The sequence below is a fragment of the Zea mays genome, chromosome 4 (assembly GCF_902167145.1).
Source record: "Zea mays cultivar B73 chromosome 4, Zm-B73-REFERENCE-NAM-5.0, whole genome shotgun sequence".
Classification (NCBI taxonomy): domain Eukaryota; kingdom Viridiplantae; phylum Streptophyta; class Magnoliopsida; order Poales; family Poaceae; genus Zea; species Zea mays.
The window spans coordinates 187,904,682-187,922,639 of NC_050099.1; the positions used below are offsets into that span (position 1 = coordinate 187,904,682).

At 43.8% G+C, this 17,958-nt stretch overlaps 2 protein-coding genes across 8 annotated transcripts in view; one reads left to right on the plus strand and one right to left on the minus strand.

The window, feature by feature from the left end:
- Positions 1-372: 372 nt before the first annotated feature.
- LOC103655758 (uncharacterized) lies at positions 373-1,520 on the minus strand. The gene is made up of 3 exons (XM_023302312.1): positions 1,335-1,520; positions 1,087-1,227; positions 373-534 (listed from the first exon to the last, which is right to left on the minus strand). Exons 1-3 carry the CDS (start codon positions 1,518-1,520, stop codon positions 373-375), a joined length of 489 nt encoding a protein of 162 aa, XP_023158080.1.
- Positions 1,521-3,239: 1,719 nt separating this feature from the next.
- Positions 3,240-17,958, plus strand: part of LOC100193455 (Nuclear-pore anchor) — a 38,026-nt gene continuing 23,307 nt past the window's right edge. For 3 of the 7 annotated variants that reach the window (XM_008678332.4, XM_008678334.4, XM_008678333.2), the window contains exons 1-28: positions 3,240-3,799; positions 3,882-4,028; positions 4,650-4,748; positions 4,917-5,045; positions 5,151-5,243; positions 5,319-5,384; positions 5,690-5,779; positions 5,878-5,955; positions 6,084-6,226; positions 7,441-7,549; positions 7,633-7,725; positions 8,523-8,571; positions 8,701-8,804; positions 8,876-8,944; positions 9,215-9,346; positions 9,434-9,538; positions 9,659-9,772; positions 9,898-9,976; positions 10,143-10,186; positions 10,279-10,352; positions 11,151-11,253; positions 11,396-11,530; positions 11,606-11,704; positions 16,014-16,055; positions 16,138-16,191; positions 16,429-16,608; positions 16,693-16,734; positions 17,833-17,877. In XM_008678332.4, the coding sequence (XP_008676554.1) occupies positions 3,494-3,799; positions 3,882-4,028; positions 4,650-4,748; positions 4,917-5,045; positions 5,151-5,243; positions 5,319-5,384; positions 5,690-5,779; positions 5,878-5,955; positions 6,084-6,226; positions 7,441-7,549; positions 7,633-7,725; positions 8,523-8,571; positions 8,701-8,804; positions 8,876-8,944; positions 9,215-9,346; positions 9,434-9,538; positions 9,659-9,772; positions 9,898-9,976; positions 10,143-10,186; positions 10,279-10,352; positions 11,151-11,253; positions 11,396-11,530; positions 11,606-11,704; positions 16,014-16,055; positions 16,138-16,191; positions 16,429-16,608; positions 16,693-16,734; positions 17,833-17,877 (2,823 nt within the window). In that variant the 5' untranslated portion in view covers positions 3,240-3,493. The remainder of the gene's footprint in view (positions 3,800-3,881; positions 4,029-4,649; positions 4,749-4,916; positions 5,046-5,150; positions 5,244-5,318; positions 5,385-5,689; positions 5,780-5,877; positions 5,956-6,083; positions 6,227-7,440; positions 7,550-7,632; positions 7,726-8,522; positions 8,572-8,700; positions 8,805-8,875; positions 8,945-9,214; positions 9,347-9,433; positions 9,539-9,658; positions 9,773-9,897; positions 9,977-10,142; positions 10,187-10,278; positions 10,353-11,150; positions 11,254-11,395; positions 11,531-11,605; positions 11,705-16,013; positions 16,056-16,137; positions 16,192-16,428; positions 16,609-16,692; positions 16,735-17,832; positions 17,878-17,958) is intronic. The other 4 variants (XM_008678336.4, XM_020551289.3, XM_020551290.3 and 1 more) reach the window with 2 other exon arrangements.

Below are 17,958 nucleotides of genomic sequence, written 5' to 3' on the forward strand. Positions count from 1 at the left end.
GAACAAAAAAGGCAAGTGTGATTGTATCCTTTGAACATTGTGTCATTCTCTTTATCTAAACACGAGAGAAATATTCCAGAATCAAACTTGATCGACTGAAAAAATATACAAACATATAGGTCACAATAGCACCGTCTGACTTTTGTTTGGCTAAATGCACAGACTATAAGGATGTTAGCCTATAAGCTATATAAACATCCTCATGAGAAAGTAGTAACTAAATAATAGATTTGAACTTCTGCACTATCTATATCAGGATATCAGTTAAGAGGACTGCAAAAGTTATGATTCATCCAATTAACAATGACGAGTTGCTGTGAGCATCCAATTAACAATGACGAAATTCCCACCAAGGAAGGAAGAAGCTTCAGTTCATATCTTGCTGTGAGCAGCAACGACTTTGGGCCTGGAGGCCATCATCCACTGCCTCCCGATGGCCACCAGCTCGCCGGATTCCTTCTTCCGGATCTCCACTGCCACCGCCGTCATCCGCACTTTCTGCTCCACCACCCGACCATCCATCTCCACTTCATCCTAGACGCACAACATTTAAGTGTGGTTCATAACCCTTCTTTGCACCAACCTAAGCAAACTTTGGTTGCCCTGCTGTTACCCCCATTACCCAGAAAGCAGTAACTGTGTTGCTTCTGGGAAACAAAAGCTTCAAAAAGAAGCATGCCCTCTACTTCCTAGATAGAATAGAATGGACCTGAGACCTTTCTTCCTTGTGCTCAAGAATGTGCATCTAATGCTAACTGTGTGCCCGAGGAATTAAAGAGGCTATTACTTGAAAGACCAGGCTCACCAAACTGGACCCGATTTCTGTGAAAGGTGTGCCGTGAAAAAAAAAGATGTCCATAGCAAGTTTCATCTTCTAAGGAGTAATTTGATCAGAATCAGAATAGAGAAAAAGAAAAAAAGATTGGACTCTGCATGAACACCCCGCAATAATGTGCTCTGCTGACTGGCATCCATCCATGATGCCCTCTACTTATTGTTTCTTTTCTCGCTCACGGCTCACTCCAGTGTTAAAGACGCAGACTTATGCGAGAAACTGGAGAGGAGAGCGGTGTCGTGTGTACGCACATGGAGCTTGGCCGTTGTGAAGTAGGAGATGTCGTAGTGGATGGAGACCTTGATGATGCCCTCCACGGACATGATGGCCGCGGCGCACACGTCGTCCGCCGCCGCCACGATGGCGCCCGCATGCCAGTTCCCCTCCACGTCCTGACCAGGGGTAGGGGAGGGAGAGAGCCAAGCCAAGAACCTATCACACGACCTTTGGTCTCCACGAGAGCTGGGATGGGAGGAAGGAGGGACGGCAAGGCACGCACCGTGAGGTGGGGCGGCACGCGAAGCGAGCAGAGCGCGCGGCCGCGCTCCGCGAGGGACACACGCATGCCGGAGAGCGGCAGCGCGTTGAAGCCTCGGCCCGGGGCGTCCTCCGCCGTGGCGCCGGCGTTCTCCAGCCACCTGCGCGCCGCGGCAGACATCCACGCCGACGGCTCCACCGCGCCCATGCTGCCGAATGCTGTGTCGCGGATGACCACGCTGGCTACCTGACTTGTTTGTTTGACCGTCTGCGGTCTGCCTCGACCGTCGCCACACGCTCGCGTGAAGGGGGTTGTTGCACACGACGCGTGATGAGAACGGAGGAGGAGGAGGAGGCGGCGGGACAGTGGATATAGGGAGAGGTTAGCGAGTGTCTGAATCCCCTTCCATGGAGGTTGGGGCGCGCAGATCTGGGCGGCGTCAGACGCTCCCCTTCCATGGAGGCTGGGGCACGCAGATCCGGAGCGGCGTCTGATTCTCCTTCCATGGACGACGCAGACACGTCGATTCTGGAGATCTCCAACTGGAGAGAGCGGACGATCACAATAGCGCGGACGCGGCTGCCATGGATGCGACTGCAATGGGCGGCGGCGGGGCTACGGGCGCGGGGAGGGGAATCGCGAGCGGGGGCATGCGACCGCGGATTTCGCCGGAAAGATAGCGAGGGCACACTGTACCGATTCATTATCTGGGCCGCACCAAACATCGCTGGAATACGGGCCACATGAAGATTTTAGCCCAGGACACGAGCATTGTTTGTGGTGCTTTCTTTACTATTGTGGTTAGTGCCATACCGGCTAGTGAAACAGGCAGAGAACGACTTATAAGCGTTGGTGCAGCCCCAAATGTTAACTTGCTAGCGGCTCAATGGCGTTGGTAGAGAACGATTTAGGTAATGTTGTAGATATTTGTTTTGCTTGGCGAGGAAATGGGCCCCTGCTGGTTTGCATGCGTTGGGAGGGCGATTGCTTGGCGAGGAAATGGGCCCCTGCTGGTTTGCATGCGTTGGGAGGGCGAGGGAGCAGAGCTGCGCGTTGGGCCCGACGTGGGAGCCTGGGAGGCAGAACCGTGCACCATCTGAGGTGTGAAGTCTACACTATCCTCTTATATAGTAGTAGAGAAACTAAGAGCTAAATTGATTATTATTTTGGGATGAAAGGAGCACATGTCAACCACACTTTATCTAGACTAGAGATGGCAACGAGCGCGTACCCGCTGGGTACTATGTTCCCAAACCCGTACCGCGAAATTAAAATATACCCGCTAAGAAACCCATGTCCGCAGCCGGGTACAAGTTTTTGCCCGTACCCGTGCCCACCCGGGTATTGGGTACCCGCGGGCTACCCGTGCCCGACAAGAAAGCTAATGGGCTGGGCTGCCAACCATGTTTACTAGGCTGGGCTCATTCGGATGCTAGCCAATCGTTCCTGCACTGAGGCTCTAGATTTCATAGATAGCTAATGGGCTGGGCTGCCAACCATGTTTACTAGGCCATAAAATGAACTTTTGGTTTGTTTAATAATATTATGCCGGATTTTAGAAACCCATGGGTTTGCGGGTATGGGTACTAGGATCCCATACCCGTACCCGCGTACCCGCTGGGTTTAGCTTATCACCCATTAAGAAACCCGTGGGTTTGGATATTAGCCCGTACCCGTCCCATAATAGGGTAAAAACCCACCGGGTTTCGGGTTTCGGGTACCCATTGCCATCTCTAATCTAGACGTGTTAAGCAGGAACTAAACAGATCCTATAGTGAGAAGGTGACACACAAGCACGGCCCAGAAGCAGTTATTCGAAACCGGGGCCATGGACTTTTTCTCTCTAGACCACTCAGCTTCCTCAGACGCCGCAGGCCCAGTCTACGTAGCCCATTTTATATAGGGAACGCGGGCCGATGTTTAATCGACTCAGTTTCACTACACACTCCGCGACATATTTGCTGCCTCACTTCACGCCGCTTTGTTTCTCGCTGTCTCTCGACTCTCTACTCACTACTGCCCAATTGAGCCCCTCCGCTTCCGCCCTTCCGCCCTTCCGCCACCACCACCACACCTCGTCCAGCGGCGGTCGGCAAACCCTAGAACCTTAGACCCATCCGCCATACTGCGGTTACTGGGCGCGGGCTAGGGCCGGGCCTCCGTAATCGCAGCTTGCGGCGATGCCGCTTTTCATCTCCGACGAGGAGCTCCGTCTCCTCGGCGGCGACACGGCTGCCGTTGCCGAGCGGGCTGATGCTGCCATCCGTGAGCTCCGGCGGCAGGTGGATACCGTACGCGCCGAGGCGGATGCCGCTGCGATCGCTGCCGAGCAGACCTGCGCCCTCCTCGAGCAACGGTACGCCTCCCTCTCCGCGGAGTTCGATCGCTCCAAGGCCGAGGCTGCCGAGCTCACCGCCTCTGCCGAGCGCCGCGCTGCCGAGCTTGCCTCCTCTCAGGCGGAGATACATCAGCTTCGCATCCAGGCGGTAAGACACTAGGTTTTCAGTAGAATGATCACTTTGTTTGGTTTGGTTGGGTGCACTGATCACTCGATGTTTGTTGTTGTAGATTGCTAAGGATGGTGAGGTGGAGAGGTTGAAAATTGAAATCTCGGAGCTGCACAAGTCCAAGTGCCAGTCGCTGGAGTTGATTGAGCAGAGAGATGCAGAAATTAAAGAGAAGGACGGCATCATCCAGAGCTACTACAATAAAATTGTGAGCACTTCTGTTTAAGTACTTCTAATAATATATATGCTCTAACCAGTCAATTTGGCCGCCATATTCATATTGCATGTAGGTTATATGGTTACATAAATAATTTTTTTGCCTGCTGCAACTGAATAGGGATATTCTCATAAATTCGCGCATGTTTGTTAGGGAAAATGTGGATACTGTAGGATGGTAAGTTCCACATGATAGGCTGCTAGATCTTATCTTAGATTCTTGTCAGTATTGAACTTTGTAATGTCAAAGCTCGCTCAGTTATACGACCAGCACTATCTAAACTATAAATGCATAAACTCTTTTGATCAGTGACCTATGAATATTCCATTAAGCCCTGCCACTACTGTTGTAGCCTTGTGGTCCATAGACACCTATTTACATGTTCTATTCTGCCTAAGCTGTGGTGGACAATTTCTCTTCCTGAATTTGCAAGTCGCAAGAAGTATGACTTGCCACATGTTCCATATCATGTGTAGCAGACAACCAAAAAAGGCTCTTAGTTTTTCATTTAATTTTTACACTTATTTACATGCTCTCTTATCTTGGGGATCGGGTATATATTCTGCAAATTTTTATGTAAGTTCACTGAAAACATGATTGTCATCTTTTCAGGTAAACCTGGCAGAAACTTCTGCTGGTAAAGAGGCCAGGATACAAGAGGTCGAAGCAAAGTTTACCCATTGTCAAGCAATTTGCAATCGCATGACTCAGGTATGATATGAACATAAAATGGATGAATTAACACCTAGATGCAGAGTTGTTATTTTAGTCTATTCACTCCTTTACTATCTGATACATTAATACTGTTAATACGGAGCCTACCCATATGTTTGCAGGGTGTACCTGTTGGTTCTTATGTGGTTTGCTTTTCTTTATCAGGAGAAGGAGCTGCTTGAAAAGCACAATGTCTGGCTTGATGAAGAACTGAAAGCAAAAGTGAAGAACTTGGCTGAACTAAGAAAAACAAATATGGATGAGGAGGCTCGGTTGTCAGCAAGTATTGCTGAGGCGAGTCTTTGTGATCTAACTCATGATGGATAGTCATTGTGATCTATCTCATGATGGATAAATATGATTTAGAACACATGCGCTGACTTAATCTTCGTGTTTCAGCTTGAAAGAGAGATATCTGAATCCTCTAGCTCCTTGAGGCGAAGCAAAGAACGCATCTCTGAACTGGAGCAAAGGGTATCCTACATGGAAAAGGTAATTTCTCATGCAGATGATTGCAGTATTACTGTTTCCATCTAATCTTTTCTCTTCATGTTTTGGTGATTGAAGGAGTTGCGCTCAACAAAGGATACTGCAGCTGCTAATGAACAACGTCTGGGTGCTGAGCTTTCAACTGTATGGTTTAATATCTCTTAATTCTCTCTCTTTGTCGCTGATATGTTTGCACCCTTGGTGCTGCTGTATGTCGGTACTTGACTGGCGCTTAGCGCCTAGAGATTCTACGCTCGCCTCCTGTTATCTCGTTATGCCTGTTCACCATTCTTATAGTTGAGTGGGGCTTTTTGTCACATATTAATTGCTAATATCTGATGGTCCTGTTACTTGACTGAAACTCATTATAAATGCATGTGGGAACATCTGGAGTACTTTAATCATTTGTTCACTCTAGTGAGATGATTTACCGAGCTCATGGTGCTTAGGTCAAGAAACTTGCTGAGCTTCACCAAGAAAGTTCTGAGGAATGGTCGAAAAAGGCTGGGGAGCTCGAAGGTGTTATTAAAGCATTAGAGGTAATGGCTTTGCTTGTATATCATGGTTACATGTTTTTGTCCCCCAGTCCCAGTTAGAAACAGTAAATAACTCATGATAAATTTCTTCTACAAACTAGACACATCTGACCCAAGTTGAAGATGAATACAAGGAAAAGCTTGAGAAGGAGACCTTGTCCAGGAGAGACCTTGAAAAGGTATATCTATTTTTATGTTCATGTCCCCTGCAAAATTTTAGTTGTTTACAAGTTTATTAAATCTTGCCATAACCCGGAACAAGATCTTGGATGTTCTTACATTGTTATATGTGATCTTATTACCGCAGGAAGCTGTCAACTTGAAGCAGAAGCTTGAAAAGTGTGAATTTGATCTGGAGAATACAAGGAAGTCCAGTGAATTGAGCCTCGTTCCATTGACCAGCATTGCAGCAGGCTCTTCTGATGTAGTAGACACAACAGTACAAGGACTGTATGATCTCTAGCACTTGACTTCTTTTGTTTAGTCCTACAGTTTTCACAAACATCAAGAGTTTGGTTTGTTATGCAATTGTGTTTTTTTTTCTTTGTTGTGCTTTGATTAAAAAGTGGATCTTTTTTCGTGGGAATACCTTTGTATATATAATTATATTGGATGTCATTACCTTATTTTTGTGTTAGATCCTTTTAGATAGGATTGTCTTTGGTGCATGTCTAATACAAACCCCCTCAAAGTTTGCAACTAATATGTAGACTGTAAGTCCTCAACCCCCCTTAAATTCTTGGGTTGGTTGTAAATGTGGTACATCAAACATTCAAACCAGTTGAAATGCTAGGAAAACAAAAGATTCTGAAATATTTATCAAACCGCCAGCTGTTAACTACTCTATTGAAATGATTAAAAGTAGTATCACCCTTCCATATTAACCACTTTTGGTGGATGTGGACTAGTGGCCTGTCCCCTGTTCTTGGCTCTGCTTGGCTTGCAGCAGACCCATGGCAGAGTTTTGTCCAAGCAGTTCTGCAGTTGTTCCCCCCTGAGGATGTGATGATGCTGGTAGGGCTAACTGAGATGATATGTGGTCCTACTGCAGCCTCTTTTGGTGGTATGGCTATGCAAACTGAGATGAGGGTACAATAGGGCATATGAAACTTAATTCCTAAGTAACAATGATGCTAGGATAAGATTAAAAACTTGTTAGGAGTTTAGTTTGTTGCAAGTTGATCTCTTTAGTCCTTTCCATGTTATTTTATATGGAGATGGAATGGGAATATTGTCATGACTCGTGAATGTAGCACCCCCTGAGCTTTTTGTTTTATTACACTTTCTAGTTATCTAGGTCAACTTTTAGTGAAGATTTTTCATAGAGGTGGATGTGGGAATGTAGAAAGCATCAGTTCTGAGCATTCTAGAATAATATTTATGGCATCGTCTTTCTTATTAGAAATCTAGATATTGTAACAGTCGTTGACATATAATTGTTAAATAATGATACAAACCATTTCCACTTGACGCGTCCATCCCCCTGATTTATCATTATTATTCAGTATTGTGTTAACCATCCACATTTTCTGTATTGTCACATTTATTGAGGAAGTAGTAAAGACAATAGGAAAAGGCAAAATGACGAGAGATGAGTGAATCAATCAAAATGGCTGTTCATATTTAAAGTCTGTGTTTCACTAAAGCTCGCTCCTATTTTGCAGGCCTATTTCTGATGCAGTTAATCAGAATGATCTAATGGTTATTCCAAAGGTACCTAGTGGTGTTTCTGGTACTGCTTTAGCTGCTTCTCTTCTTCGTGATGGTTGGAGTGTATGTCCTACATCTTTCCTACTCTTTTTTTCTTTGTTTTCACCTCTCTTTATGTTGCTTGGTAACATTCATTGCATTATCAGCTTGCTAAGATCTATGAGAAATACCAAGAAGCTACTGATGCTTTTCTTCATGAGAGGCGGGGAAGGAGACATGCAGAAGCAGTTTTGGAAAGGGTTAGTTATTGTGCTTGTTACTATCTCTAAACCCTAAACCCTATCAACTGCCCATCTTCATTTTACCCAAGTGATCATTGGTTAAATTTCTTTTGTGCCATTGGAATTCTAATTGCCTTTGTCAGTGGCACAGGTTAAATTTCGGCCAGTGGTCTGGTTAGAAAGGGGCTGAATTCTCTGGTTCCGATGGGTGCTTACATTATTTGGAACCACCACAAAAGATGTGTCTTCGATAATTGGATTCCTAATGTGACTTTAGCCATTAGGATGGCTATGGAGGAAAGATGGATGTGGGAAATGGCTGGAGCTAAAGGGCTTTCCTATCTGTCTGCCCCCCTTCTCGAGGTTTAGCCTCGGAGGACGTTTTTCTTCAGTAGTTTGTTGTTGTTCTCAGATGAACTATTTTGGTTTTTTAGTTTTTCGACCTCCGTAAGGAAGTCGGTCGTTTTGTATCTGGTCTGCTTAGACCTTGTTTCTTCTTCTTAATATAACGAGGCGCAGTTCTCTTGCGTTTTTCGAAAAAAAATATTAATAGAAAATAAAAGATGATTTTTTTTGCTATGGCAAATAAGAAATTACCATGTGGACATTTGGAGCTCTATTTTCAGTTATCATTTCTATATCTAGAGAGCAAAGTAATTTGAATCATCTGATGGGAATTAAAAAGAAGTATGCTAGTTTTTCTACAGGATCACAGAAACAGCAATGTCTTTCCCTTTAAAGAGATCCTTTGTGCAAAAGTATGTGCTGTTTTATCTAAATCACTGTCGAGTATCTGAATATCTCTTGCACATCAGGTTTTGCATGAAATAGAAGAGAAGGCCGAGCTTATCCTAGATGAACGGGGTAAGTTTTGCTCTCATTGTTCTTAACCTCTTGAGGCAACACACAAGTGAAATAACATTGCTTGCCAGATGAAAGCACCACAATACTGCTTACTGTATGATTCATCTCTGTTTTTTCTTGCGATTATAGCTGAACATGAGAGGATGGTTGAAGCTTATGCTATGATGGATCAGAAATTGCAGCAAGCATTGCTGGAGCACGACAATTTTGAAAACAATGTTAGGAATCTAAAGGTACACATATGCAAGTATTACACGTTGATATGTTTCAATGAATGCAGTTTTAACATCCACATACCTTTCAGTCTGAGCTGAAAAGACGGGAACGTGATCATAGCGTGGCACAGAAGGAAATAGATGACCTGCAAAAACAAGTGAGCACTTCAACTTGACATTTGTATTTCAGTCTGCTTGTTTTCATTATTGACATCTCAAATTAAAATTACGTAGGTGCTTGTGAACATTCAAATAGATTGTTCGTTGTGATTTAGATGTGTCATGTATGGGATTTGGAGCAGTTTCAGTGGGTGGGACCTTGGGAGCCCCTGCAGTCTGCTTGTTTTTTTTTGCATAATTTCTGCATTAAAATGGTCATATGGTATTGCATATCCATGATCTGATTTATGTTTCACTGTCCTTTGCAGGTTGCTGTCCTTTTAAAAGAATGCCAAGACATACAACTTCGTTGTGGTTCTAGCCTTCCTAATGTAGGTTATGTCGCTTCTTCAAGCTTAGTCAATGTTCTTTCCAATGTAGAGCATGATATCAAGGACAATGTAAGTCTCATACTCTTGTGGCTATCCCTTTCTAAGACATTTTGCATCACGTTGTTGTCTTGTCTTACCATATTGTACTCTTTGCAGATGTCTTTTAAAGACATCAACGGGTTAGTTCAACAAAATGTTCAACTAAGAAATCAAATTCACATGCTCTCAGCCGATCTTGACAAAAAGGATATGGAACTACGGGTAAGTGTGATATGTTACTGTTATTTTTACTGCAAAATTTGAATTGTTTAATTTGTCAATTGCGAGCTATATTCTCAATTTCAATTGTGAAGACACTTATTTTTATTCCTACCTTTGTAGGAGAGCTTCCAAATCGAGTTGAAGAAAATTACAGATGCTGCTGCGTCCAGGGTTGAAAAAGTTATGAAGAAATCTGAAGAACAAGCAATAATGATTGAATCTCTCCATCGATCTGTATGTCTTACATATTCTTCTTTCGAAGACAGAAAATCTTTTTGTGTTGAAAACATAATTATACTAATTGCTGCATGTACCATGAATCATAAGGTAGCCTATTGTTATTCTTTATTGTTGTGTAGGTGGCGATGTATCGGAAACTTTGTGAGGAGCAGCAGAAGGCTCGTTCAAATGTTGAATCGGCACCCACTACTCTGCAAGGTTTGTTCTATTATGCCTTTTATTTTGATTTGTCCTGCCCATTAGTTGAATAACTTGTATTTGTTTGGGGTTGACTGTGTTGTGGTGGCGTATGTCAAGGCACCTGTACTTCACAGATGCTCTTGGATGTTAATTTTGCCTCACACTTTCCTTTTTTATTCTTTAGATAGCAGCAGAACAGACCTGATGGTTCTGTTTGAAGGATCACAGGTAATTTTCTGGATGTTACTTCTTATGCAGCCTATATGGATACAGTGTTTTTCGATCTATTCCATCAAGTGTTTTCTACCTGAAATGCATAGGAAGTCTCGAAGAAAGCTTATGAGCAAGTCTCTGAACGAGCCAGAAGCCTTGATGAAGAGTTGACAAAATTGAGGTTGTCTTTTCTCATTGTTTTATCTGGCTTACTTCACATAGCTAATGATCAGTGTATGTTTTTTTTATTTCATCATACAAGATCTGCAGTAAGCTTCTAGGGGATTGTCAGTAGCTTTATAGGTCAGAAACTCATGAACTATTGAAGAAAAGCTTATTCAACACCGGTTGAGATGGTTTGGCCATGTCCACCGGAGACCCCAGAGGCACCGGTGCATAGAGGCATCATAAGACGGGATAATAATGTGAAAAGAGGTAGAGGTCGACCAAACTTGACATGGGAGGAGGCAATCAAAAGGGACTTGAAGGAATGGAATATCCCAATGGAGTTGTGTTTGGATAGAAGTGCTTGGAAAGAAGCTATCCACGTGCCCGAACCGTGATTAGGCCTTTTTCCTTTTAGTGCTCTCAAAACTTTTCCCCTCCCCTTTCTCTCTATTTCTCTTTTTGGTGACATCTTGTTGGGTTTCAACTCTAGCCTACCCCAACTTGCTTGGGACTAAAATGCTATGTTGATGTTGATTTGAGGAGTAAGTGCTATTTTTTTGTTGCGAAAAAGCTAGCTACTTTACCGTTTGATAGAAGCCTTGTCTGCGGTAGTCTCATGCTGGTAGCATGTTGTAGGAACTTTCAGTTCTCATCCACACCGGGTGATATACACTGTTAATTTAATTTTCCTTGCACTTCTGTTTGCCTTTTATTTTGTTTGGTTGTAGATGGCATATTTATTGAAGTTTGACTATGATTCTATTTCTGGATAAAGTTCAAATACGCTCAATACTTACTGTTGCCAATTCAGGACTGAGCTTGAGTCTCTGCGGTCTGAGCGTGATAAGGCGGTGCTTGAAGCTGATTTTGCTCGGGACCGGCTTAATGGGTTTGCAGCGGAGCTTGAGCATCAGGTCTTTTTTCTGTTTTGTAATATTGTTTTCTCTTCTTAATTATATTACTCGCACAGTTAACTCAGATCTTCATTTATTTCTTGATGAGAACTCTTGTGTGTTATTCTTCATGCTGATTTGGTTTATTCTTCTGTAATTACAGAGGAAGGAGTCTAACTCTGCTTCACTTAGAAATGCGGAGTTGACTCGTTTAGTAGTTGATTATGAAAGAAGACTTCGTGAAGATTTGGATTCTAAACAAGCTTTAGAGGAGAATCTAAGGAAGCTATCAATGGAGGTTCATTTGCATTTTGTGCATCTATTAAATAATTATAATGATGCTGAATCCTGACATGATTTCCCATCATTCTAGGTGTCCACATTGAAGAATGCAAAAGAGAGTTTAGAGAAGTCAGAGAGAAGAGCTTTGGATGAAGTCCGTGATTTAACGGAGCGAGTGCATCGTTTGCAGGTTTATTTTTTTTCTCATTGCCATATATACAAGTTTTATTGGATCGGGTGTCATTTTACATCTATCAGTTCTTATCTTGCTGATATTGTTGAGGTACGATATATGCAAATTATTTTTTTGTAGATTCATCCTTCATTATGTTTTGGTTATGTGCAGTTGTGCACATTTGTTATAAAAAGCCTACTGAGTGTCTCTTCTCATCCCCCATTAGTCTCATTCAACCAAATCTACAAAGTTTTGTTCCCAGTATTTGATAGTTGCTTGATTTTATGGTCGAAGAACATGCAAGTTATTTTCACTATCTGATATAATCTTTGATAGATTGTAGTAGTCTCATTGGTTTGAGGTTGGATGCTTATGGCAGTGGAAGTGTAAGAGTGATGGATTGCTGTTCTGGCAGCTGTGGGGCTTCTTATCTCCCGCCATGACAGGAGCTCTGTTCTGACTGGATCTTTTAGAGTTTGTGTACTTGATGAAAACATAGCATATAACACAACCTTTTTGCTGATCTTGGAAACAAACCCCTGTTTGTTAACCTAGATTTATTGGTGTGGCTAGCGTTGGCTGCAGCTGTTACGTCTGCGGTCTGCCACCATGCCAGACTTGCAACCGGTTTCCTCCCAATGAAAGTCTTTATCATAGTCTCGAAGTTCCTGGGCCGATAGGGTCGAGGAACGGGATCGAGGAACCTGGTACGCTACTTATGAGAGGTTTTTACATAGTGGGAACGAAAATGACCCTGCGTACCCGGGTCAGGGATGACGTTTCCGGGTCGAGGGTCCTACCACTATACCCGTTTCTTGTGACTATGGTCTTGATGGTTGTTCACAACAAAAATATCTTTGGATGCTTTCACCTTTCGGGACATGATGTTTATTTAATATTGTAATAAGGCATTTGGAAACTTTTACTGATCTTCATATACACAAGGAAAATGCAACTACCTCAGTCAGTCCTCAAAAGAATGAAACTTATTTGGCGTCATAAAATATTTGTCTTTTTTTTAAAAAATAAATTTAGTCGAACTTTGAATGGTGTGCTGGAGTTGCATTTTTTTGTGTGATGGTGGTAGTAGTCGGTAAGACATATTTGGATTTTTTATCGTTGGTGTAAGTCTCTGCTTATATCCCAAACCATGAGAAATAGCTGTAAAATATGTTGTTCTTTCTACCTTTTATATAAGACACTTTCTTCAAGTTGGTGTCGCGTCCTGTCACATTTCTTAGATCTATGTAATGGCATGGTACCATGATTATTGTTGCACAGGTAAGAAACTATGCAACAGAAGGATTATTGTTGCACAGGTAAGAAACTATGAGAACCAACTTTTTTGAGTTTTGTTCTCTCGTATGTTATGCACAATGTTTCCAAACGTCTGATTGACCCTAGTCACCATGGCACTGGTAAGCTGATTTGTCGTTGATCATCTGGATAGGTCGATCCTAGTCAACCCTAGTCGTAGATCATCCTCTATATACCGGAACTGATATAATGTATGTAGTATGTTTTTTTCTCGAACGTGCAGGAGAACTGCACATCATTATATTAAGAAGGAAAAAGGTCCAAAATAGACCCTGGTACACGAATACCCTCCTAAGGAGGTTTACAACAAAGAAATAAGAAACTATCCATGATTCTAGAAGAAACAATTACAACCCTACAACGAGCAGCTAAGAGACACATGTGGTGGCTGCAAGAAAGGAGAGACCCTTAGCTCCCGCCATTTCCCACAACTGCTGTTCCTCCCTTGCCTGACAGAGAGCTGCGGAAACCCTACAATGTATATAGTATGTAGCAATAGCCTTTTTTGCTAGTGATGAAATATCTGGAGTGACACCTGATGCAGCTGCAGCACCTACTTCTCAGTCAGGCTCATGCATTAACACTTTCACCACCGCATGCCAGCGCTGATCCACATTTACACAAGGGCAGCAGTGCACATATAGATGGTCTACTGTCTCTGTTCTCAGGGAACCAGAGCATGGAAGTACTGAAATCGAGGGAAGAGAAGATAAGCAGAGCTAAGAGCTACTAGAAAAATAGATCCATAAGAGGGGGGCTCGGAGCAAGGAAACTTAGGAGCAAAATGATGTGGAGGTCACTAACCATCAGAGGTGGTGCTATTGTTCAAAATCCAATGGAACAGGAGGTGTGACCTGACAGTGGGCAACGCTTGAAGGACAGGCAGACATCCAGCGACGCTTGACTGCGGTGGGGATGGGTTGGATTGGCAACTTCCTCTGTGCGGGCTCCTGGCCAGCAGATACAATGAAAGGAGGTGGCTGTGGCTGGGAAGGAAGACGGTAGCCGTGACTGGGAAGGAAGGAGGTGGCTGCGATTGAGAAGGTTGCAGCATCCAACAACTTCATCCACCTATATGAACTCTGTGGGCGACGATTGCAGTCTGCAGGGAAGTGAATCAAACAGGAGATAACAAGATTAGAAGAGATATGAAACCCTATTCGGATGAAAAACAATAAGCCCAAGTGGCCAAGTGACTGTCTGCCAGCCCATGATGAGTTCCACATCTGCTTTGCTAGTTGTCCATCACCTAAGTGGGATGACTAATAAACGACGCCTAACTGGACGACTTGGTTTCTGATTGGTCTAGTCTAGTCGGAGATCATAATCGATGCTAGTGGATTGATAAGCATGGTCGAAGGTCAAGAAAATTCCCCGGACAAGCTGGCTGTCGGGGAGGAGGACGCGCAGAGACATGGGGCCTGGGGCGGGAGCTGCGACTGCGGGAGGAGTCTCCGGAGGCGAAGCTAGAGGTGCGGAGGATGTGGGACTCCGTAGAAGGATGCCAACGGGGGAACCGACTGAGGGGAATATGGCGAGGGACTTGGGAAGAACGACCATGCGGGTGCGAAGCCAGGAGGAGCCGTCGCAGTAGCGTGGGGAGCATTCACAAGGAGTCCACGACCAGTGATCAAGGGGAGACCAACAGTTGCGTCCATACCGGAGGAGAGACAGGGAGGCGAGCACCTGGAAAGCTGAGCTCGTGCACAGGAGCCAGGGGAACGAGGGACAGGGAGGGGCGTGTCGGGCTGGAACGGCGAGGAGGAGGGCGACACGGGTCTAGCAGGGGAGCTCACACATGTTTACGTTAGCGCAGAAAGGTCACAACAGTAAGGGGGCCGAGCCGGCGGCTCGTGGGCACCGTCGGCGAGCAGGAGGGCCGAGTACGAGCAGGAAGGCCGCAGGGAGGGGCCAGGCGGACCGCGACGCGAGGAAAGGGTGGTCGGCAGTGGTGATCCGGTGGGCCAAGCCGTGCGTGTAGGACAACCGACGACGGGGAATCCGCCCGCGGGTTGAGGTTGACCGACGACGGAGATGCGCGCGCAGGAGGTCGGCAGACGGAGGGGAGCCACACGGTGGGGGGGGTCTAGGGTGGCCGACGTCGCTGCGCGGGCCTACGTTAGGGATGGCCGACATTGGAAGGAGGCTGCTCGGCGAGCGACACCAACAACTGAGGGTGGGCGGGCCGGCCTTGGGCAGAGAGGCCGGCGGCCATGGTTTTCAAGTCGATAAGTCGAGTCGAGTTGACAAGGCACCGACACTTGGTGACTAGTCGATAAGTCAGTCGACTAGTCGTCGACTTGCCAATATAGTGGCTGTTTTGCCTATATAATGGCTTCTAATAGACAATATACCATTTATATATGAAGAAAGAGCATGTTTTACCTCATTTGAAGGTTGAAACTGAACGAAACTGAAATAAACAGCAAGTCTTACCTCGTTTGAAGTCTCAAACTGAACCAAATCAGCCATATAAGTGATAAGTCATAACAGCCATATAGTTCAAATTGAAAAACAAATAGCAAGAAAATATAGTTCAAACTTGAAAGGAAATAAGCTCCATTAGATAGCTAAGCTGCTGCTGCAGCTAGATAGTAGATACCCTAAATATCTCCCAAATCAAGATCACCCATTTCATTTTCTCCCAAATAAAGAAAATATGTTGTGTAATGGGCCTTTGGGCTGAACTGGGGCACAAGTCGGCCGACTTGCCAGACCAAGTCGACGACTAGCCGACTGAGAATTTCCAGTCGTTGACAAGTCGCCCGACTTGCTAGAAAAGTCGAGCCGGCTCCCCAAGTCGAGCTCCTAGGACCGACCGGACGACTAGTCGCCGACTTGAAAACAGGGCCGACGGCTATGGGGAGGGAAAGAGAGGAGAGAGAAACTGGCTCTGGTGCCAAGTTGGAATGGGACCAAATTTGCAGTGTATTATTGTATTACTATTTTCTTGTCATTTCGCTCTTCTTTCTGTGTGTATATATATATCTGATATAGTGCTTTTCAGGCCACAATCGACACAATCCATACCACTGAGGAGGTCCAAGAGGTATGCAGTTTTAGGCTTAAAGACGAGTCATGGAAAGGTTTAGATTATATGTTGCCTCCTTGTTAACCTGTGGATTGTTTAGAATGCTAGGTCCATGGAAAGGAGAAATCATGAGGAACACATTAAGCGACTGGAAGTAAGTTTCCTCCTTGCTACTTTTCCGCAGTGATGATTACTTGTATTTTATTTTTTAGGGATTGTCACTAGTGTTTTGTTTTGTGTCTATGTTTTCATGGGTTTAATATTTTTGATCGTCTATCTTGTGTTCAAGCTTGTAACAGCTCAAATCTTAGCATGAGTTATCTGCATTACTTTTCCTTTCACTTAATCTTACCTAGGTATCCATTTATTCACAAACTTAATCATTCTGCAGAGGGATTGGGCTGAGCTTAACAAGGAGCTTCAAGAGCAACGAGATCATGTCCGTGTTTTGTCTCTTGACAAGAAAAATGTCTTCGACAGCTGCATGAAGCAGGTAGAGGATATGAGAAAAGAGCTAAATAACTCGTGGAAAGCTGTTTCTGATGCTGAAGCAAGGGCTGCCATTGCGGAGGTTTGTTGAAATATTTTTATTGTACTGGACTGATAGTATTTTATTTGAGAATGGGGCATATTTGGCTTGTTTCTCTTTATGCAGGCCAAGTGTTCTGATCTAGAGGCAAAGGTGAAATCGAGAAAGGTAGATACAAATGAGTACAAAACTGTGATTTTGCAAGCATTGAATATCAGAAACCAGTCATATTTTTAGCGCTGACAATCTTCATAGTTGTTCACATATGTGCACTTCTTATTGGTGAACCATTTTAGGCTATGTGAGATGATTGCTTTGTATAGTGACCAAAGTGCATGCCATTTTGAGGATATTAAACGCTACAGAAGTACAGTACTATATGTTTTAAGTTGAAAAGCGAAATCCTTAATACTCCTACTTGTTACTAACCTTTGGAATCTGAGAGTCTGTCTTGTCCCTTGGGGATGACAACAATATATAGAGAACTCATGGGCCATATAGGCCTAGAATATATATGGGCTAATGGCACTGACATACTTAACCCCCACCCTCCCCACCCTTTAGTAAGTGAAGTTGATGCTGCTCTCGACTTTGTGCTGTAGTGAAGAAATCTTTGACTTGCGATTCAGAGGGCACATATTGAAGAGCAATTGTTTTGTCATGACGGGCTTCTCTAGATATATGCTATGTCATTTCGGCTTTTCTAGATATACACTATGAATGGATACGTAGTTTAAAAAACCAAAATGACTTACAATCTGGAATGGAGGGAGTAATAGTTAATATTAAATTGATGGGCTGCAACCATATGCTGTGGTTGTTGTTGCAGCTTACCTATTTTTGAATATACTGCAACACAGAAAGCACTATGTTTAGTTTTTGGAGTGGTGATGCTGATGTATTCCTTTTTGTAAATATTTCCGAACAAATAATGTTAGATTTTTCATCAAAATTACTTTCATAAGATTATATTTTTTAAAAGTTGTATTAGTTTTTTAAAAAATATTTGTTTAAATCCCATATCAGGTATCTTGCCAGTTTGGGAAAATATAAAATATAGTATGGACCGCAGTAATAAAAATGTTATCTATCTGGTAGGAGAGGGAGGGCATGATATAAGACATATCCATCATGTGTTGTCTGCTGTTCATGGCCAAATTTTAAAAATGGCCACTTCGAACCTCGTACAATCATAAGACCAGATCATATGCTGTATTAGAAAGATCATTACCATGTAAGCTCCTAATTGTGCTGTTATTCTATCAGGCCATTTCAAGGGATGGTTGCCATGAAATCTCAGCCGCATCTGAGGTGAGCTATTTTTGTTGTTGTTGTATGCCATTAACTATGTATCTATGGGTTTGTTCTCCAATAATCTTGTATCTACATTCT